At 36.9% G+C, this 23599-nt stretch overlaps 1 protein-coding gene across 5 annotated transcripts in view; it reads right to left on the reverse strand.

The window, feature by feature from the left end:
• The window catches only part of PRUNE2 (prune homolog 2 with BCH domain), a 128566-nt gene that overhangs the window by 100628 nt on the left and 4339 nt on the right, over nucleotides 1-23599 (reverse strand). For all 5 annotated transcript variants that reach the window (XM_064735199.1, XM_064735198.1, XM_064735196.1 and 2 more), the window contains exons 2-3: nucleotides 1160-1264; nucleotides 496-698 (exon numbers count right to left, since the gene is read on the reverse strand). In XM_064735199.1, coding sequence (XP_064591269.1) covers nucleotides 496-698; nucleotides 1160-1264 — 308 coding nt within the window. The remainder of the gene's footprint in view (nucleotides 1-495; nucleotides 699-1159; nucleotides 1265-23599) is intronic.

The following is a 23599-nucleotide window of genomic DNA, read 5'->3' on the forward strand; positions in this document are numbered from 1 at the left end:
AATGGTCCCTTTTAAGGATGGGTATCCGGACCATGATCTTCCCGACATCAACTCTGAGCCTTTTGAAAGGCTGTAGTTGGTAAAGACCACTATAATCCATCAGCCATCTCAACGGCACATATCCTAGTGTGTGGGCACCTGCAAATCCATATAAGATTCTCAAAGGAAAGTTAACTAAGAAGCAGGAAAAAAACCTCTGATCTCTTATCTACTGGCCACAGGAAACCTCCAGACTATTTAACTAAATAAAAATATCTAATCTAAGAGGTGTGAAAACACTAGGTTTTTGAAACTGGAAGTTCCATTAAAAGTGATGCAAAGATGACTGTTCACCTTGTTACAGTTACTCAACACAAAGGGAGACAAAATACATTTAGGTTCCTTTTTTTGGGTCTGTGTTAACATAGCGATATCAATACTAATACAGAAAAAAATGTAATTTTTGAAACAGCTCAAACTCACATAAGCCACCTTAGTGTACGTAAAACACAATACCTTGTCAGCATGCTGCTGTTTACAAGCGTTAAAGACAATTTCCCTTCAGCATTCAGCTGATGCAAATTGATTTCATCTCGGAAGATATGGAATGACTCTGGGATTTTCAGCTCGTCCAAAATAAATCTTGTCTCAGTGAAGTAGCTGAAGTCTTTTCTTGGTATGTTCAACACAGGTAAGCAGAGAACATCAGGAGGGCTGACCTGTAACATAGATGTGCTTTTGTGAGAACTGGACCTGTCTTTCATCAGGATGGTATTTTAACAGAGTAAGCAATTAGGTACAGTCTAGATTTTCTGTTTCAGGTTTTCTCCCCTTCACTTAGTTTAAAAAAAAAAAGAAAAAAAAAAAAGAGGTATTTCACACTTTTTTCCCTTCACCTGTCACTGTTTGCCTCTTAGAGAGTACCTGGGAAATCAGGAGAGGAAAAGGATAAGGAATGAAGAACAGGACTGATTTTTCTCATGTTATTCAATAAATCATCTAATAACCATTCATTCATTTTTTTATGGAAACAAATGCTGATTATTTATCTTTTAAAAACTCACAATAATAACAAAATCAATGTCCAGGAAAAATATTTTTACAGTTGACTTAACAATAAGACATCTGTAACAACCTGGAAAAAGTGAATTAAGACCACTCAGTCCAACTTTTCCATTACCTTGTCCAGAAAGTAGGCATAGGCCAGGGTAGAAATAAGTGAATCCAAATCACAGGGTTTATTCCCAAGAACAACATGGACTTTTTCCACACGTTTGCTCCTGTTCTGTAACATATTAGAAGACAATTGCCGTAAGTGGAAATGATGAGAAAAAGTCAAATGAGAAAAGTTAAAAGGACAAGTTAAATATTAGGCTTTGTACTCAGTAGTAGCATTTTTCACTGCTGACTGAAGGAATGGACTTCCTGTCCACAGGAGGGCCATTCCTTGGCTTCAGACCTCCCAAGAAAGCCAAAAACTAAATTTCACAAGGCACCATAGCTCAGAATCCAATGAGGTCTGAATCTGACCGAAGTCCCTCTCACAGGTAAGTAACAGATAAGCAGCAATTACATGCACACATGGAAAAGCTTTTCAAAACATCTCACAAATCCATTTAGAAAAACAGTCCAAAAGAGTGTAGAGATACACAAAAAAAATACACAGCAAATAATACGCAGCAAGTTGTAATTTTAATTTTACCCTTTTTTCTTCACTTAGCTGAAATCAGTAAACAGACAAAGTAACCTTTCATCCCGAATCTTCAGAAGCTGAACACGAAGTACTATGAATTTTGAATTTTTCTCACTTAGTAAAATGAAGAGCCTTCTAAACAAGAGGAAAAGAGAAGACAAACCTACTGTATGAAAGCAAAGTACTGAAGGGAAGGATCTACCTTCTTCACAATCACACACACAAAACATAAGACTAAGTTTTTCTCTTGTGCACATCATTACTGTCAAGCTAGCTGCATGGAAACATCACAGTTTATTTACTTTCAGTGCTTCTTAATTGGTGAAACATATGTGACTGATGCTAAGAGACGTTTCATAAACAAACACATGAAAGTAACCATTTTTGTTGTTGGCATGTACAGGCTGATGTACTTTCTGCTATTTTTAACTGGAATTCTGGATATCAAAATTTTAATCTTTCAACAGAAGCATGTAATTATTACATTACCCTTAATGATTATAAATGTGCAATACTTGTTAAGCTAACATTTTTTCTCTATGTCTAATCTTAGGTCTACCTGAACATATGCAATAAACTTAGGTTCTCTTTCCTTTAATGGAATGCAGCCATCAAAACAGATTTGGGTAATAAATCCAGGAGACAGTCTCCATTCCCTATATTCCCTCCATTCCCAGGAAAGACAGTTACTGAAGAATACAATGACTAGAACAGATATGTTTATTTATGCTCTAAGTCTTCACTGGCAACAAACAGTCTCCATTAACTCCTTTCAACTATAATTTTTCTAACATGTTCTTTTGCAGCACGCATTTCTGCTTGATTTGTTATAAAAAACAACAAAAATAAAGCTCATGAGCTCATCCTTCTTTTAGTACCCTCTCAGTAAAGAATTTCTTCACAATATCTGATCTAAACCTGCCCTTTTCCAGTTTAAGGCCATGTTCTATCACTACGCATCCTTGTCAGAAATCCCTCTCCAGCTTTCTTGTATTTCCTCTTTAGGTAGTGGAATGCGGTTCTGAGGTCCTACTGCAATCATCTCCAGGCTGAACACTCCCAGCTCTCTGAGCCTGTCTCCCTAGGAGAGCTGTTCCGGCCCTGAGACTGACTTACCAGATCTCCTGTGGCCTCCATCAGTTCCATGTCCTTGCTGTGCTGGGAGCCCAGAGCTGGTGCAGCCCTGCAGGTGGGCTCTCAGCAGAGCAGAGCAGAGGGGCAGAATCCCCTCCCTCGCCCTGCTGCCCACGCTGCTCTGGATGCAGCCCAGGACACAACTGGCTTTCTGGCATGTAGCACACATTGCCAGGTTATTACGAACTTTTTCTCCACAAACAACCACAAGTCTTTCTCCTGAGGGCTGCTCTCAGTCCCTCTCCACCCAGTTTGTGTCTGTGCTCGGCACTGTCCTGGCCCCGGTGCAGCAGCCTCCATCTGGCCTTGTGGTTCATGAGGTTCACCCAGGCCCATCTCTCAAGCCTGCCAAGGTCCCTCTGTGGTAGTGACAGTGACTAGCAATACCTTTCCCCCACCTTTCCTGCTTTTCTATTCAGTGAATTTGTTTCTCTTCTCCTTCCCTTCTTGCAGATCCCAAATACATGACTTCACCAATATTTCATTTCCCCATGTGCAGCTAGATGAATGGCTTTTTAGCATCTTATTATTATTTAGTAATAATAAACCTCCAAATACTCTCCACTACACATTGTGCATAAATGCAAGTACGCCATCCAAGCATAGTGCTTATCTTACATGTCTAAGACTGCTTCCTCTTCCACTATCTCAGATACAACTAGTTTGCTTAGTCCACTGCATGCTCATCAGCCAGCCACCTTCAGGAAAAGCAAGCACATGTATGTAAGGCTTCCTCTCACAGGTCTTTCCATGCAAAAACCTCGGCAGAGAAGATCACAACCCAGACGACAAAGATCCATAAGCCTAGTAAGGCTTACCTACGATAGGACTAAAATCTGATTACCTCCTGCAGTTATCACAGCTAAACCTGGGAGGAAACACGAACTGCCAAGTTCTCTAAGAATTACAAAAAATTTGGAGGTTAATGATGAATCTAGAACTCTTAAATCAAACTACATAAGAGATCAGTGATTTCTCTTCATGATGATGAGTTTTTCTTTAGCAAGACTAAAGGTAAATTGTAAAATGCATAAGCGCTGGATGACTGGGATAAAATGAAGTAAAGAAATTATGTGTCATTTTCAGATGGCATCAGTCAGGACAATTCAATTTACATCAGACCTGCATAAATTAACATTCACTTACTGTGCTCAGGAAAGAAATTTATAAACATTAGTCTACTTTTTAAAGAGATCTGATTCTCAGATATTTACTATGAAGATGCTCTCATATCTGTCCAGTTTTGTTGTCTATTAATACATAAAAGCATTAGTATGACAACTGTATCGTTATGTAAGTGCAGTAAAAATAGCATTTACTGGTTCCCATCCACATCAAACAGCTGATATATTCAAACATACTGCAATACTGCCAATTTGTAAATATTTTGATCAGGACATGTTAACTGCAGTGATTGATCAAACTACAATATTCCAGTCAAAAATTACATTCTCTCTACTTTTTTTCCTTCTGTTAAGAGAGAAGCTGAAGTGATCTTGCAAGGTAATGAACACTGAAGACTCATCCTAGTATAAACAGGAATGCCTACAAAATGCTCAATGTAGCTTTCTGTAGCCAAAAGAACCTTTTCCATTTCCTCCATATACATTCACACCCCCCACCCCACATACACACTGCACAAATACAGACTCAACAGCCACACACAGACAGCCTTGCTTTCTGAGTCATTATTTGCTTTTTGCTTCAAATTTCACTAGTTCTGTCCTTAAACTGTAATGAAATAACTGCATTTTACTGCATGGAATGGGACAGCACTTGTCAAGCATAGCAATTCTTTGAAGAAGAAACAATATGGCTTAACACAAGCAAATTAAAAAGAAAAAGCTGCAGAACCACACAGCAATATACAGTGTCAGATACAACGCTGAAAACTTTTCCAGCCTTGTGGCTGAAGCACCGATCAGGGAGTACAAGCTTCACAGACACAGCTTTCCTGGAGGTGCACAGGGAAAAATCCCAACTGTCTGCACAAACGCCAAGATAGCAAAAAATCTGTTTTTCAATATTTAAAGTAATCAAATCACATGGAAGAGGATTTCTGTACCTGAAATTGTACCTTCAAACCAGAGGTACAATTTATTCAGCAGCCATTTTGGAGTGCAACTTGCATTTACCTTATAGTAACAGGCAGCATTATGCTTCCAACAGCCTGAGGGCTTTTAACATGATTATATATCTCTGTTGTCAAAGAAATGGTTTTAAGCTAAAGCAAAGTTAATTTAACATTTCATGCAAAGTTCCAGTTAGTTAAATACTTCATAAGTCTTTTCACTAGAAAGCTTTGGTCTGGAAAAAAATAGATTCTCTCTTATTCTAAAAAGAGATATAAGAAAGAATCCTTGTTTTCTCCCATGTTTGAGGTCAGTCAAAAAATTATCGCATTTCTCTGCACCACAGTATCCCATTTATCATGTACAGTATATGACACATAGTAATCTAAAGTATTAGCTGTTAAATACCTGGGTACATAAGGATTCTTCCCTAAGGAACAGAAGTGTAGTCACTAAAATTTCAGGTGTGACATGTTTTAATCATTACTTATTGAATATCCATTGTACAGTCTTGCTTTACTTACAAATATGAAAAAAATTACAGCAAACACCAATACCACTAGCAGAACAAAATATAAAACATAAGGGGAATTTTCTAATTCCACACCATCTGCTTTTGTGTCGAAGACACAGCCTTACCAGTAAGATAAAGAAAGGCGGAAGGATCAAAAACTTAACACCATCCTCAGAGATGGCTGGATAGGCATAAAACTTTATCTGAAATTTTGCTTTGAATGTGATAACAGTAAGATAAGACTATGATTAGTCCATAACAAAGACTAGGAGAATTTCTTCACAACTTAGCTGTTGCATATATAGCACTTGTACATATGATTTATCCAATCATACTTGCACTCTGAACATGAGTGCACTTCCCACAGCAGGTTGAATACAGCCTTATGATTACATCTGCTCTTCTGAAATTAGTATTTTAAAAGCTATATTTAAGAGTCAACCTCTTCATAAAAGGAGGAATTTTATTCATTTTTTATTTTAAAATGTTTCTTCCCAAACTCACAGTATTCCACAGAACTGTGACATTCCTTCAAAATTTATAATGGAAATGAGGCAGGGTAACCATCTGACATGCCAGCCAGGCAAGGAAGTCTTATCTTTAGATTGTTCCTGGAATTTCCACAGGACAGGAACTCTCTTTTCCAGTCATTTCCAATCACTGGCATGGTCAACTATTACTGATGAGAATGCAGTTCAGTATTTCTGCATTACCAACAGGCTCTGACTAAGAATTCTGCAGACAGAGAAACTCAACACTATTCAAGAAAGAATTCTGAAGAACTACACACATTTATTCCTTTTCCATTTTTAGTTAATTTTACAGCCTGTAACTGTAGGCAAGTCTGTTCCCCTTGTTTTTGAAATACCTCCTCTCTAGTTTATTACATACATTCATTCATATTGCAAAAATCCAGAAATGAACAATGATTTCTACATCAAGTTTTCACTTACAAAAATAGGTGGAGTAATCAAATTATGCATAAATATTATTAAAACATAAAAAAAGAAGAACTACAGAACTCAGAACATCAATCAAAATCTTGTTGGCTCCTTTTAAAATTAGATTTATTGCATCAATTGGTTTGGCATTGATTTTTCACCATGTTTTGTAAGCTTTACATGTTCACACTCTCCTGCTTCTACAAAATTTTGCCTTCAGGTTCAACGTTTGAGACAGCACCTCTACTAGATCATGGAGTGTACCAGATCATGAATTTGGAATATCCAATAGTATGTGGTTTACAAACTGAATTGTACATGGGTTACATATATGTGTCCACTTGCACACACATTTTCAAAGTGTGACTTTGACATCATATGTTTTGATTCCATCTTTGCTGCTATATCAAGATTAAAAAATGCTTTAAAAATCATTAAGTATGTTTTTTCCTAGAGAATTAGAGAAACCTAAGTTTTTATGATATAAGATAAACAAATTGATAAAGCTATCTAATTTTAATGGCCTTAAGCTCAGTAACAATATCACATTACTCCTCCTGCAAAGACAAAACAGGACATGGTGTCCTATGGCTAAAAAAGGAAAATGTTCCCAGCACAATGATTATTTAAGTTTGACTTAGCAGTACTTCAACCGTCTGTCAATGGAATTCTCTATGATGGAAGTTACTAAAATAAAAATCAAAGTCTCCTTTCATTTATGCTGCATTAATTCATTTGTTTAAATTAACTGTCTTACACAGGATTAGTGCTTTCACCTAATAACTGAGTATACAGCACACAGAAATTCAGCAAAAGAGCAAGTTATATTCCTATTCCAGGACATCTTCAGTGCTTACAGTCAGTCACAGCAAATCTTTGAATTTCCATCTCAAGCTACATAACTCCTCTTCCCACTTCCTCCCCACCTGCCACTTAACATGCAGAAGTGAGACTGGGATGCCTAATTTAGTTTACAGGACTTGATTGTATTATCTCCCTTAGGAATTGTTTGGCTTACTATAGGACCAAACAGTTCTTTGAGCTATTAGGCACAAATCACTTAAAAGGAGGAGTACACTTACCTGAGGAGCAGAGTGCCCCTCGGGTAAATGTATCAGCTCTGTGGTGCATCAGGAGGTGACAGGTAGCAATAAACCCCCACCTCATACAGTGCAGAGGCTAAATAAATAATACAGAGCAAAGAAAGCATATTCAAGCAAAATTTTGATGAAGGCAGGGGAATGCAATCCAAACAAGGCAGTTAATTTACCTGCCTCTCACAGACTTAACATCTGACCTTGGATTGTTTTAAGTTTAGCTGCTTCTTTAAAATGAAGGAAGCAACTCTGCAACTGAGAATGAATTTACCAAGGAAGCAACTCTGCAACTGAGAATGAATTTACCAAGAGTCAGGCAGCACTTTAACACTGCATTTTACAGAAGCCTTTGGAGTCAAGCTTCATCTTTCTTAAGTTGGTGTAACCCTTAAGTGATGGGCACCAGGCTGAACATGAAACCATAGCCTGAAGTAAGCCAACAGCTCAGTAGAAGTATCATTAGAGAGCAAGAAAATCATAGCTGAAGAGATGACCAGACCAAAGTCGCTTCCACTTTCGCCTTTTTAGTTCAACAGGTTTATCATATCAAAATTCTAAAATGTCTTTGGTTTTTTATCCATTCTCTGGTAAGAGTGATGCTGAAAAGACACTAGTTTTTGTTTTGGCTTTTGTTTTGTTTCAGTTTTTAACTTCAGCATCATTTCAGTTGCTCTTTCTTATTCCACACTGAAAACCAGACACCTATTCCCTACAGCAGCCAGTACTGTTCTGCTCTGCCTCCTCTATACATCATTTCACAAAAACTCCTTTATTATCACTGGCAGCTTCTTTCTCCATGACGTAATTCTGTGATTATAATATGTTTTACTCCTGTTGTTCTTCTGAAAGATAAATATTTGGTTGATTTGATGTTTGGTTGATTTTTTTGTATTCTGAGCACAGAATAAAAACTGTAATACTGTGCTTGTTAGTAAAATGGCAGTGCACTCAAAATAAAACCTGACTTTGAAAAAAATCTATTTTTTATTTGCAATGTTATGAGAAAAGAAACACATGCTTCATTATGAGAATGCAGTTTTTATTCATACAGTAATTAGTTATGTCTATATTGTTTAGATCTCTGAATTGTCCTCACTACAACACTAATATCAGAGCCACAGACATATCAGAAATGAGAAAATGCACAATTACATTCCTGCATTACTTTTAACATGCATATGATTTCAGTGTAGGGCTAGTCACTAATAAAATTAAGTTGTTTTAATGCCTAATGCTCCCTTTTACACAGATGACACAACAGCAATAGAAATTATTAAGTAGTTTATTTAGCGAGTTCATCTGGGTTCACGGTAGGGAAAGAGACTGTATGTTACCTCTTGAACACAAATGCAAAGGATGTGATACATATACCATAAATACCCACATATGCAGCGAACCTCTTTCTGTGATCATTTGGGCTGCGTCCAAGTGTCCAGTCTGCTCATGAAATCCAATGACCCACAGAACACCCCTTGGAGCAGTCTGAAACCACCTTGATCAATTTGCCTTAGCAAAGAACCCAGATCAGACGTTCTCCACCATGATGCACCTCCCCTTCAGCATAACCAAAGAGGAATAATCTATGTCAATACTATTGAACTAAGACCCTCACATGGGGTCTTCTCAGTCACTCATGGTCCCTTCCTTTTGCACTGGCCATCTTTCTTCAGAGCAGATCCATGCAAAAATGTGCTACTGATGTCTTCAATGCCAGATATATGAGATTAAGGAGCTGATACTCCATTTCATTTCACCATCTTATACCACTGCATTTCTTCAGAAGTCACTAAGCCTAGACGTTATCAGGTTATTTTGCCTCTACAGTTCCTACAGACATTCCTCTTGTGATGGCAAGTAAACTCCACAGAGCTTTCAGACTTGCTCTCAGGTGACAAAGTATGTTTCAGCATAAATATTATCAAAACCTTTTCTGAATCAGACTTCCCCATCTATCCCTGAAGCATTAAGAAGACATTTAAACATATTTCCTTGATACCATTTGGCTCACTGCAGATTTTTGCTGTGTTTTAAGCACACTATTGACTGCATTAAATAACCTCATAATCACATTTAAAGGCTTAGTGATACAGAGCCACCAATACACTAAAATATATGATAAATGCAGTCAGCATTTTCCATACCATATGCTTGTAAATGTTATTCTGCAGGGAACCAATTAAAACTATAGAAAATTTGGAACACAGACATATGGAACAAAACAAAGCAACTTATCTTGTCACCATGGTGCTTGCTCAGTACATTGATTAGGGAATGGTGATATTATAGGACAAACAAATGTCACTTTAATTAAAGTATGCTGAAAGGCAATATACAATAGCAATCTAAAACATTAGTTTTTGCTGTGCTGATGTTAGTTTTCCTTCTAATTAGATAAAGCAGGTAAAATACACTCCTTAAAAAAACCCCACAAATATTCCTACTTGAAGTAATGCAACACTAGTCCCAATTCCATTAAAAATCTTCCTCTTTTAATATTCAAGAAGAAAAAGGTAGGAAAATGAAATTGAATGTTTGGGTTTCAGGAAAAACATTTAAAATACTGCTGAGGATATATGATTTTTCAGGGAAAAAATAAGTTTAGACAGGGACTTACAAGTTTTTCTCTGAAAATTTTGTGCATCAGGTAAAACAGTGAATCTAACCCTTGTAATTACCTATCACAATTGACAATGTAAAAATAGTAAAAGAACTAGAAGAAATAACAATCACTTTAAAGCAAAAAGCTATCAGGACATAGAATCATGATTAATTCCCAAGGCAAGTTGGGAAAGATTGGAGGAAATACGCTCCAACTTGCATTTCCCATTCCTTCTTCCACTTCAGAGTTCAGCACTGCAGTAGATAAAGTTTCACAAGGCACCACAGTGCTCATAAGAAAGATTACAAAAAGAAATTAAGAATCTTGAGGTCACATATTTTGGGTAAGACTCCTGTCTTACTATTCTTGTATTGTGCCCATGACACCTTGAACTGATATACATATGATGATAGTGCAAACAGTATTTATGATGAAGATTATTATTTTCCCTCTGAAACACACCTCCATTTCACAGTACTTTGTCTTACATAGAATATATTCATCACTGAGCCATGTTTTTAATTTAATGCACAAGAACAAGCAGTAGAAAGGGGGGGAAATAAAGGAATTAAGTTAATTCTGCAGTCATCAAGTAATGTTCCAGCACAGCCAAGATCTGTCAAGAGCCACAATATAATAAACACATCTTCCTCATATAGAATTATTGGCAGATTGTCACCAAATACAAAAAATCCCCACCTTGAATGGAAGGAGAACTGCAGTAATGGCAAACAGGATATTGATTGCAAGAACTCTTATCTATCACAGTAGTTCAATTTTATCTCCTAAGATATATGGTATAGAGAGATGAACCATAGAATTAGAGAGCATACAGAATTAGAAATTATCTTTACAGTAAGCATATCAATTCCTGCTTTAGAAGTATGGAAAATCTTAGAAAAAACCACTTGAAGTGTAATTACAAAGAAAACTAAAGCACTGTTTGTACTATAAAGCTATAAAACTTTTTTAAGGGTATCACATTATTTCAGTTAATAAAAATTTATAATGAACAGAATACAAGAACTACAAACACAAATTGAAAGTTTTTTAATTTAAGATTTGGCTCAGTTTCATTAATTTGCATTAAGATTTTCACAATGTAATAATTAAATACATTGTGAAGCAGAAGGAAACAGGAGATATAAATTGACAAATTCACATATGAAGAGACATTAATGACTGATTAAGACATTGTTCTCAATGATTTTTGCTGAATCCTCTTACTTAACACCAAAAACGGGTAATTCATCATCCCTGGCAAATCTGCTGCCCTAGCTAATTCAGAAGACAAGAAATATTTTAAAAAATATTACAACAAACAAAGTAAATTTCATTAATATCTCAACTTTCACCTTTCAATATCTCCTAGTTTTGCATTGAAGATACTATCATGTATTTCTAATCCATGAAAATCACTGACATCTGTGTCCTCTCCCACAGAGGGACTTGCTAGATTTTCTTCAACAGTCAAGGTCTTGGTTTTCAATCAAAGAGGACACTGTCAGGAAAAGAAATTTCCATGGCTCTCTATGCCTACTGTAGTTAAGAACAAAGGTAAGGAGAGGTATGTAAGCTAGCAAAGAACAATCTTCTTCGCAGGCTTGGCTTACTTCCAATAAACCACAGAGCCCAAAACTGCTTAAACTCTGATTCCAAATGTAAAAATATCCAAGGTACAAGATCCTTTCCAGCTCTTAAGTCTCTGGGAGTGGGAGTAAAAAAACCTTCAACCAACTAACAAACAAACAAAAACCCAAAACAAACAAAAAACCCACATAAAATACCCAAACGAACAGACCAAACCCCAAAAACCCAACCCAAACGAACAAAAACATACCCCAAGAACAAGAACCAAAACAAAACAATTAACTAAAAAACCCACAAACAAAACCAAAACCCCTATGTCCATAAAAGGGACATACACAAGCTGAAATACCTACGCAGACGGCTGCTCACAGCATCCAGGCTCAGATTTTCCAACTTGGTAAACTCTGAGGACACTGGTAGGGGACCTAAAGTTGTAACCCCACCTCAGCAGCTAGCAACAGAGCTTACTCCGACTCACAGACATGCATTCTGTGCCAGAAGACAATTCCAGTATTTCCAGTCATAAGAATGCTACAACGTGTGAACTAAAATTTCTCTGTATCCTGTGTTCTGGATCAATGAGTTCAAGATGTTAAAGGGATTCACTGCCCTTGGAGATACTGACAAGCATCCAGATAAACACTCAGGACAGGAGCAGTGGTAACATTAGAAACTGATGATGATTTCACAGCTTTGCAGTGTAAGGTCACTCTCTGCTCCAAGTCTGGCTTTTTTTTTGCTTATTATTTCTACTTAGTTAACTGCATACATCTCAGCATATCAGAGGACAATTACACAGCATACCTACAGTGTAATGTAGGTATTTTTCACTGAAAGGACAAATGGAGTAACTACATGTAGCTTCCTTTCCCTTATTTGGGAAGCATATGCTGGCCATGTACTGCTGTTGAAACAGTATCTGTTCACCATTAATGGAATTAGGAAAGTCTGTTAAAAATAAACAAAGCGTAATTCTTTCCTTTCTTTCACCAGCTAAGCAGAACAATAATTTTTCTTAGCATCAGCCAAAGAGGATATGGTACAATGGCAATGTAATTACATTCAGTCATATTTGAACATTTAATCCCTAGCTGTAGACAGAGTTCATATATACAAACACAAACATATATATTGCCACTTCTGAATAAAAATAGCATGTAATATCATAAGAAACCATTCTTACTTAAAAGATATTTGAGATACTCTACTACAAGATTGCAACACATTAGTAAACTGTTTAAATTTATAGAAACCCTCAGAGGGTTGGTGATTTGAGTCATCTATTACACATAGCAATATATGAGAAGTAAATATTGAGAATAAGGCCTATTTATAAAAATAGACTGCTATGCCTGTCTGAGGAGATCCACACTCACTGAAACCACATGAATTTTACATTCCTATGATTTAAAGGCCAGCCTCACAAATACATTGTAATGGTGTCCATTAATTTGGGGAACTAGGATGCTAACAATTATGGCAGTTAGTACCACAATTAGCACCAAATAAAAAGTTTAAATTTTATTTATTTTTTAGTTCAAACTAGCCTGTATGGTTTACCAATATCAACATATATACATGTTTTAATAAAAGCATAACTTAAATTACCTGTTTTGTTTTGAAAAGTATGCTATGAAGCGTTTGGGCTATGTAATATGCTTAACATAACATCAGCAAAAAAATCTGCAATTCTTATTCTGCTGGCAATTAGTCTGTGAAGTCAATGTGATACAAAGCAATACTTAACAATAAGATGAAACGCCAAATGCTATTTAAAAATGTACAACACTAGGAAAGTTCATAACAGTTAAATGAAACCTACACCTAACTGCTCCTCATAAGGGAATTCTCTTTTCCGCATAAAATACTGATTTTTAACGCTTCAGAATGGAAACAACATTTAGAGAATGCAGTACCAAATATTTAAATTACAAGAATTTTTAATAAATATATAACACCTCAGAAAAAAACTGCCATCAGTTTTGCATACATTGGAATACTTTGCAAACAGTAGGATATAGAAGACAGATATCACCTCTAAGTAATTGCTTCATCCATCTGGTGATGGATGATACTAAGAGAATGATCAGTACCCAAAAATTAAACCAGCAGAGTCTCTGTATAAACATTCTGGAATGCAAGGGGAAAAGGGGAGGAAGGAAAAGGGGAGAAAAAGTATTAGGTGCTGCATGACAGACCACCCTGCCAAAAACAGAAATAATGTTATGGCTCAGCATGGCCTTCCTCATAAACAACAGAAAAAACTTTTCTTCCCGCAGATCACTCAGCAGGGGAAGCTATGAGCACCAGAGATGAGAGAAAGGGGAAAACTCATCTCTCTGTGACTGGAAACGCCCTATTTTCAACTGACAATTGATTCCCTTGGTTTACATTGTGCTCTGCCCTCCCAGTACAACTAATTTATGCAGGTGTTTGTGTAAGAGTTAACAAAGAAAAAGACCTAGCTGCTAAAGCTCAGTGAGTATGAGCTATTTTAAATTTCATGTATATTGATTTATATTAATTCAATTCTCTCAGAAACATTTGCAATTATGTCAAGTTGGAACACTCTCTAACAATAGTAACCAAAAAATGCAGATGAAGACCGGAAGCATAGTGGAAATAAGTTTCCATTATTCAATTTAAGTTTACAAGTTTATTTAGACTTTTGACAGAATGAGAAACTAATAGGACACTTCTGAATTCAATAAATTTTACCATTCTACTTTCACTTCAGTCTTTTTCGAAGTTTTGACTTATTAGCTGCTATGGAGTTCTTGTTTCTGGAGGGGGAAAGGTGTATACAGGGATATTTTTGCAGGAGTATTTTGGTTTGGTTGGAGATTTCTTTGGTTGGTTGGTTGTTTTTTGGTTGAGGGGGGGTGGTGGGGAGGGAGGGTATTTGTGTGTGAATATTCAGTCCCCAGCCTAGACCCTGTCTTACTCAGCAATCATGTCAAATAAGGTGGTATAATTTCTAGCCATCTATTCTTAACTTAAATGTGTCACATCATATTCTTGCTCAAAACAGTAATCAGTGTTAACAAACAGGAGAGAATGGGGCTCACAAGTACCCAAGCACTTCTGTAAAGATGCAGAAAGTGCAAGGAAATTCCCTTGCCCTGTCATCTGTTATCTATTTCTACAGACTTCTGCTTATTTTTATTACAGAAGTGGTTTCTAACTCTCAGTGCAGACAACATGCTCTTCTATCACATACCAAATTAGTTCACATCAAATTATCACAAAAATGAGTTACTTTCTAAACATTCAGCAATGTATAAAGGAGTCCTTAAAAGTAACATTGTGGAGATTTACTCTTCAAAAAAAAAAAAGGTACATCCGAGTAAGGAAGCATGCCACTTCTGAGCTTCTCTGGGCTGCTACAGATGAATAGTCTATCAGGAGGGCTAAATATTTTAATGTGAAGATAAACAGTGTTACAGCTATAACTGTCTCAATGTCATCCCATCACCTACTGCAGCTGTGTATTCTGCTGGGATCTCTGAGGGATGGAGCTTATCCTGCTCTTCCTGTTAAAAAAATGACAAGCCAGTTGATTTAAAGTGCTTTCTCAAGAATCTGTGATGCTCTGAATCTATCTGTTAATTACATACTTACTAATATTCAGGCTTGAATATTAGTAATATTAGGCTTGAATATATGCAAGAGTATACCAAACTATGATCACAAAGAAACCAGATCTATTTTAGATTTTGTGGAAGAGCTTGAAAGAAAATTGTTTACAATACTTCTTTTTGTTTCAAAGGAAGAAATAAAAGCTCTCCATATTTCACAGAATCATAAAATCCTTTAATATCTCAAGTTGTAAGTTATTCATGGGACCATCAAGTCCAACTCCCTGATTCTTGCAGGACTATCCGACACTAAACTAGATGACTAAGGGCATCACCCATACTCTCCTTGAATTCTGAGAGGCGTTGATGCTACAAACACTTCCATGAGAAGCCTGTTCTGATGACTGAGCACCCTCTCTTTAAGCAAAGAACCTTCCTAATGTCCAGTCTGGACAACCACTGGCACAGGTTCACCCCATTTCCTTATGATCTATCACTGCTCACAAGGAGAGATCTGCAGCTCCCCTGCCACCACCCCGTGTCTTGCTTCAGCCCTCTCTTCCCCCAAGCCAAGCAAACCAAGTGACCTCAGATATTCCTTTGAAGCCTTGCCCTCAAGGCCCTAAATTTTTCCTTCAAATCAAAGTGAAAATAGAGCATTAACAGTACTTTATTTCTTTAACAGTGTTGGTCAGAAAATCAAAAGCTATAGCATGCCATATGGGCAAAAGGAAAGCCTAGTTTCCTCCTCCCTTAAAGGTGCAAATTTACCAAAGAAGTCAGTGTTTCTAATGCGTATCAAAGATTCGAACTTGATCAGCCTTATTCAGTAAGGTCTCTACCCCCACCACCGCAGGAATTTTCTTGTGTATCTCAACAATGCCTAGAAACAGACTCCCTTGGGTTTGTGCTTCTCTCTATGGGTCCAAGTGACAGAGAATGTGAGTGAACAAGTGACCTACATGAAAGTGCTAACTTAATAGTGTGGACTAAGTGAAAACTGCTAGGGCTGAGATGCCAGGTTAGACAACTACACTCAGTGTTTGCAGCCTCTTTCCATCTTTCTCAGTCTTACCTTCTTCGACTATCATATATAGTCTCTTCCTAAAGAATCTATGCAGCCACTTTGGAAACATTAAAATCCAAACCCTTGCTTTAGAGTGAGCACCACATTCTCACAATGCAATAGATCTGTAACAAAGATTTTCATGCATCTCAGAGAGATGCTTACACCTTATAATGCCTGGAATTCAATCATCCTCTGAGTTTTTAAACTGGACAGAACACATCCAGCTGTATTTTCTGATATTTTACTGTGGCTCAAACAATTTATGACATATAGATGTATAACCACTTCTGATTTATGGAAGCAGAGAGCAGATTCTGCTCCTACAGACTGCTATTAATTCAGTATCAGTAATTACTATCTGGTTAGAAGAAAAGGAGCTAAATTCTAATCACTACCTAATAGGCAAGTAACTAGGTTGCTTTTGCCACAACATCATCGAGTAGCACTGATTTGGGGTCTAAAATTTTGAAATATGCAAAGACTTAAACAAATTCTAACTAGTTTAGAAGGTAAGTAATGAAGCACTCAGTTAACAACGGAGGACACATGCAAACAAGCAAAGCTAGAACTATGTAGAATGTCGTTTCACATCTTGTTTAGCATCTTTGCTTATTTTTCAGTACAGCAAAATGCTGAAGCAGGTAGGATGATCTGCGTTTTTAGCAAAAGACAGCATGTTGTAAGGTAAAACTTAAAGTGGCCATTCAGAAACAATCACATCCCAAAAGGTTAATTTATCCTAAAACATAAGATGTACGACAAAACGCATCTGTAGCTCATTCGTTGGCACAGAAGGAAAAGGCAGACTACACTACCACCAGCACTGATGAAGAACCACAAAGTACTTATACTGCAGTGTTCTGAAATCTTTGAAATTCACTGAGAGGCTATACTAATTCCATGCACACTGTACACTCCTCTACTCTTAACAGCAACATGGCAGTATCATAGTTCTGCCTGTTGAGTACTGTAGTGCTTGGAAAGGACAATGAGGAGAAAGAAACAAACAGGGCAAAGGAAAAACTAAATAAAAGTGTCCCATTACTCCAGCCTCTTTGGGAAGTACAAAGTTGAGGAAAAAAGGATACAAGAACCTAAGTTCACCTGCTTATTGCTGTCGACATGACAAGAGAGCATTTTTGTATTTAGGGTTCTATTTTTGCATACCAAGGCCACTCTCTTCAGTTTTACCCAGTGTAAATGTAAAAAAAGATCCCAGCATTTTCAGTCAAGCAGAGTTCAGTCCTCACACTTACCTAAATTTAAAGAAAAATATTTCTTTAGATCAGTTCATTTTCCGTATCAACTGTAACTTTTTTTTTACTTAGAATATGTAAACAGGTGATCTTTTCAGGCTGCGAGATTATAACATATATACACATGGGGCAAGGGTGGGAAATTGATGGCTACTTTAATTGGTTTTTCCAATGAGGACTCAACACCTTGACACTGAGACAAGGTCATACCATACCACAACTATTGTACAAACTTTGCAAGACAGATCAAGTAAAATATCTCTGACCCAGCCTCAGAAACTCTTCTTCCACTGCACAAAAGGTGACAGTTAAAAACTGTGCAATGATCTTTATGATGTTAACAAATAGCTAACGTTAGAATTTCATTCATTTTCACATGTGATTTAAACAGGATATAAGCAAATGTCTCTGGAACTCAAGGACTAGAATGCCAGTCTACAACACTCACTTATGCCTGGAATGAAGGCTTTAGTGCATAGCTACACCACTTCAATCAATGAAACCATTTTATTCTCGTCCTAGGACTGTCAGTGCTGAAGTTCTAGTATGCATCAAATTTTCAAGGAAGGGAAGGCATCCTCACAGCAGCACGGAACTGACTTTATGTAAGTTTATGCAGTTTGCCTTTTAGAATATGCAGAAAGCAAAGAATCATACAAAAACATCCCATACCTCCTCCTTTCATGCAAAAAAAAAAAATTTATGTTAAAAAGTAGCCAAGTTACAGAATTTTAAAGCTGTTTGCAGCGGATAGTTTATCTATCATCAGCCTCTACAATCCCATCTTGTCACAGAGAGAAATGCACAGACTTCCTTCAGGGTGGTAGAGAAGTGGTGTATCATCTCTTTACCGCCAAGAATGCCCTAGTGATACCATTCAGTCTCCAAACCCCTCACAGATTGAGTAATTCATTTTGAATTTTAAAAAAGTTTGTAATTCAGGTAAACTTGAATTACAGTACTTTTGCTAGTCAAAAAATTACCGCACATCCTATTTCAACTAAATAAAGAGAAAAACAGTCAAGTCCATCTTTACAAAAATAGAAAATTTTGTTTGTTTTCTGAGCTACAATTATTTAAATTGCATGGGTTATTGCCATTTTTATGTTAGCTGATTTTTTTTTTAATTTAAAAAATCAAAGAAGCACAGAAACAAATCCAAAACTAGAAAGAGACTGGAGGTGAAATGGGGGTTTAAATAGTATCCGGTCTTTTAAGTTTATATGGCTATTTACTTAATTAAACACATAAAAGAGACATGCAGGAGCCCTCAGACTAACCTTTCCAAGATTTCATATAGTCCTAAACACCCTCTTACAATACTCAAGATATCACAAAAAAAATCTGTTCTTCTAAGTAATGTAACTGCTAAGGATAAAGTCTCAAAGAGATTTATCTGTAAGAAAACTAACTAAACATATACAAAACTTATGTGGACTGCGTATAGGCATCATGAAACACAGCTTACTTTTCCAGCAGGTTAAACCATCACAGTATTCCATATGACTCAGCTGTAACACAGCCAGGCCTGCAAATGACTTTGACTGAATGCTGAAACATTTTCTAAGTCAAAGAAAGGCTGCTTAATCAACTGCTTATTTGCCAACTGTCTATATTTAGAACTGTCCCTGCAAGTGTTCAAAAGTTTACCATTTATCACTGCTTCAGAAAATGACAAATATATTCCAAGCAGAATTCCAGAGGAAATCTGCTTCTCTTCAAAGGGAATTTTTCCTCTTTCCCATCCCACTGACTCCAGATCAGCATACAAGGTTCCCCAAGCAGAATATGTCTGTCTCTGTAGCCCTCCAGATTCTAAGTCTCCACATATATCCAGGATTTACAAGACCATGATAGTAGCTGAAAAAACAATTCTGAATTCTCTTCTTCCTTACCAGCTCCTCTTTGATTAGGATTTTGTAATCACTACTGTACAAGTGCAAGGAAGTATTTATTGAGAATTATCATTTTTTATGCTGTGTAGCACAATGTAGCACAATGAGATTAACCATCAGGGAAAAGGTTGCTACAGCAGTATGGTGTCTCACAGAAAAGGGCTGGTTTAGCAGCTAACTTGGTTTCATAGCAGGGGATGCACACGGTGCCACTTCCACACACAAGACTAAACCAAAAACCAAAACTGTGCCAATTACAAACAGACATGAACACAATTATTGCAATCAAAATATAGCAAGATCAAAATTTCCAAAGTAGAACTAAATATCATAAAGGTAAATCATAAAGTAGTACAAAACAGGTACACTGCAAAGTCAAACTGTGCTCTAGACAGAATTTGTTATGAGGAGGCTTAAGATTAATACATTACAGCTAGAAGGAAATGTACAGAAGCAGGTTATGACTGTGCAAGATGGAACTGGGCCAGTGCATTAGGTCTATTAGGCCTATTACACATTACTCAGTTACAGTCAAATGACTCAGTAAACAAGGAAGGAGAACTATCTGACGTCCTCCAGATGTCATCATTTTCTGAAATCTTCCTAGTCTTTTCACTGTCCATTCTGTGTCCTTACTGTGCCATCATCTATTTGGATCTCATTAGAACAAGTGATATCATAACTGTTTGTTAAGGACCTGTCCAACTGTTTTTTGGAACAGACTCCCTTCTTTGAAGAAAAAGAATATAACAGGAATGTTATGAAGTCATTTAAATCCTAAGCCTGACCTCCCTCAGGACTCTAGGCTGGCAAATAGGACTACAATGCTGCTCCAGTCCTGCCCTTTCCAAACTAAAATCCCACACCTATTCACACCTTCCCGGCATAAACACAACCATACAGTCCACCCGAGCATGATTAAAGTTGAGGCTTTACTTCCTTTCCTTTTACTATACCTCTCTCCCAGAGGAGCATAAATCACAGATATATAAGGAACTCATGAAAGTATCCTACCTATAACTCCAGCCTGTAATCCTGGCATCATATTCAGTTTAGACACTACTTATCTGCTGCAAAGTCCTGCAGGCCTGTTTAGCTCATTAACCCTTCCTGCCTTTCCTGTCTACCCTCAGAGCTAACACTCCGCCTGTCACAGCCTGATGGTTTAATCACATAAACATTATTTGTTTTCAGCAGAAGTAGCCTACCAGCTTCCTCGGCCATGCTGTGGAAAGCCTTCCCCTCCTAGCCTGACTCTGACTCTGCCTATACAGACCTCCCTCTTCACACCCTCCTTGCTCCAACACGTTCAAGAAAATGCCTCAACAACATCTTGAAGCCTTCTCAAATCCTTCTTTGCTTCATCTATTGTTTCCTATTCAATAATGAAACACTAAGTTTTATCTTCAAACAGTCTATAGCAGAGGAACAGAAAGAGTAGTCAAATTTCATTTTCCTGTGATGCTGTCCTTATGCTTAAAAATATGTTTCCAAACATCAGCAACTTTCTGGTTTTTTCTAACTCCTATGCAAAACTGCCATTTGCTGAAATGCTAACAATAGGTTAGGAAACATAAAACCAACTATTACCACCATACTACTACTTTGGATTTATCTTCTCAATCTAGTATGTCTGACAGACCCCTAAGATAAGAACTGAACCGATTTTTAATTAAGTATTTGCATGTAATATAGCACAGCAAAATCATGGCCACACTTTCATAGTCATGTGATACCCTAGGAAATAGCCTACCACACTGCATTGAAATGCCTTTGGAATTTATTTGGGTGTAGAACAAAATATAAAGTATGTCAGCTACAAATGCAATGATTCAACACCCCAAAAGCTAACCAGGACAGAGTTTGACCTAATCATTACCAATATGGTGTGCTTCACCTATCACTGCACCAGAGATGGAAGAAAAAACAAGGTATGTAGGTAATTGTTTAAAAATGTTGTTTCTATCATCCTAAAGCATGAAAATCCATGGGGGGGAAAGCATCTTTAATTCTCAATTTCTGCCATGTGTTTGTAGTCTGTCTGACTTTAGTAGGAACTGTAAAAGGCCATTAAATTATCCAATATATTTTCCTCACAATTACATGTTGCTTTTTAAAGCAGTTTTACATATGTTACCCCAATTCAGATTTTATTTTGGTTTGCTTATATGCAGAGGCCTTCTCTCACTCCTCTGTGAAACTGTCTTCCATGCTAACAGACTTAATTTCTGTTAATATACATTAATTTCTGGAAATATACTCTTTATTAAGCTTCTGCTGACTGTTTTGCAATTACATATTTACACTCATGTATGTGAACGAACGATTCCTTCCTTTCTTTGCATTGCTTCTAGCAACCTCATAGATCCAGACAGTTCTCATGTCTCAGTGCAGCAGTCATTTAATCCAGTTTTATGTTTAGTTCATTTTTTTTTCCCTTGGACATCAATTCTTTATATAATTTTCTTATGATTCCCTGAATTCTTTTCCAGTTAAGAAATATTTCTGATTATGGGGTTCCCATAAAAGAAGGGAGTATTCCACTTGAAACTGTAGCATGATAACAAAAACCAGACTTTCAATATTACTGTAACTGCTCATAACTTTGCTTTGTTTAAAAATTTACCTCAGAATTATGCTGATGCAATGTTTATTTTTTTTCCTTATTAGTAATAAACACTGACTCCATAGCTGCTGCTGCATGATTTCTTTTGACAGATTTAAGTAATAGAATGTTAATCAGCCATAATACTCCGATTCTGCAACCATTTTAAGTGTATGTACAACTTCTATATCTGAGTTTTCCAACTGGAGTCAATATCATTACTCATACTCTTTAATTCTTACATAGCATAAGTGCCTTGCTAAGTAGAGTCACGTCTCTTGTGTGCTGCTGGATGAATGCACAGAAGACACGGGAGAGGGTAAGACTTGATTCCCTGCCTAAATGTTTAAAAGCTTTTTTAGTCCTCAGCTTGGAGATGTTCAGCAGTTTCTGGGAAAATAACTTCTGCTTCACTTGTGTAGTGTTTCTCACTTCCTGTAAAGCCAAAACTATTCCAACTAAATCAAATACTATTTTCAAAGTAAGCACTGCCTATCATTGATAGAAGAACTCCAGATAGGAAAATAAGAGGCACTATGAATAAGCATGTAAGTGACTCAGCTTGTTTTTAAACTGCGGTCACATAAATCTACTCGAGTCATGCCATCATCACTAACTGTTCTTTGAACTTCTGTGCCTCAGAAACAAGCACAACATTCATTTTTCATATCTATCAAAGCAGTGCCTTAAAAGCCTTTTTAACTATTCTCAAGGGCATCTCCCTGGTCAAGGGCCTGGCCCTCAGTTATCTTCTCCTCAGACTGGAAAATGTCCAGTAACACAGTCCAGTATTTATTTGGGCACACCTGTCTGGGGTCATAATACCCCATTTGTCCAGTGTGTACCCTGCCAGGTGTAGCATTCGTACAGCATTCTGTTCTCTTTTCTTGTATCAGCAAGGGAAGAAAATAACTTCAATTTTTAGAGGGTTTGGGGTTTTCTCCCAAATACTGTTAACTGCTGAAGATGACATAGCATTTAGAAAGATAATTTCCCCTGCTAATTTGCTATTCTCTGCAGGAGGAGAACCATCTTTCAATTACTAGTTTGAAGCACTTTGCTGCAGTATGTGGTTATCTCAGTATCATCAGCACATTAAGCCTTTCTGCGGCCCATTCTGTTCTGGACTTCCCTGAAGCCAGCATACAAAGCATTAGATTCTCCATTAGGCACAGACCTAAAGCAGGGAAAAAGCACTCTCTGGCAGTCATTGTTTCAGCGTCTCTCAGAGGAAATTCTGTAAATTTGTTTTTAAATTTTTTACAGCTTCTTTCTTGACATATTCCCTTGATTTAGCTTCTCACAGTCATTCCACTTCACTGTAACAGTCTGAAGCATGTAAGAATACTTGAAAAATACCTAATTTAAGTACCTTCCTCAGTACATAGTATTTCACGTCAGAGAATTACTGAGGAAGTACTTTCTGAATGTTTAGTTCTCTATTTAATTGACTTTAACATCTTGATAACTGCTCTGATAACCAGTCTGAAGCTACACCATTAAACTTTTGAAAACTTTTGTTTTCTTGAATAAATTATACAAAATTTTATACTGACTGATCAGTAACTCTTCTCCAT

The sequence above is a fragment of the Zonotrichia leucophrys genome, chromosome Z (genome assembly GCF_028769735.1).
Source record: "Zonotrichia leucophrys gambelii isolate GWCS_2022_RI chromosome Z, RI_Zleu_2.0, whole genome shotgun sequence".
NCBI lineage: Eukaryota > Metazoa > Chordata > Aves > Passeriformes > Passerellidae > Zonotrichia > Zonotrichia leucophrys.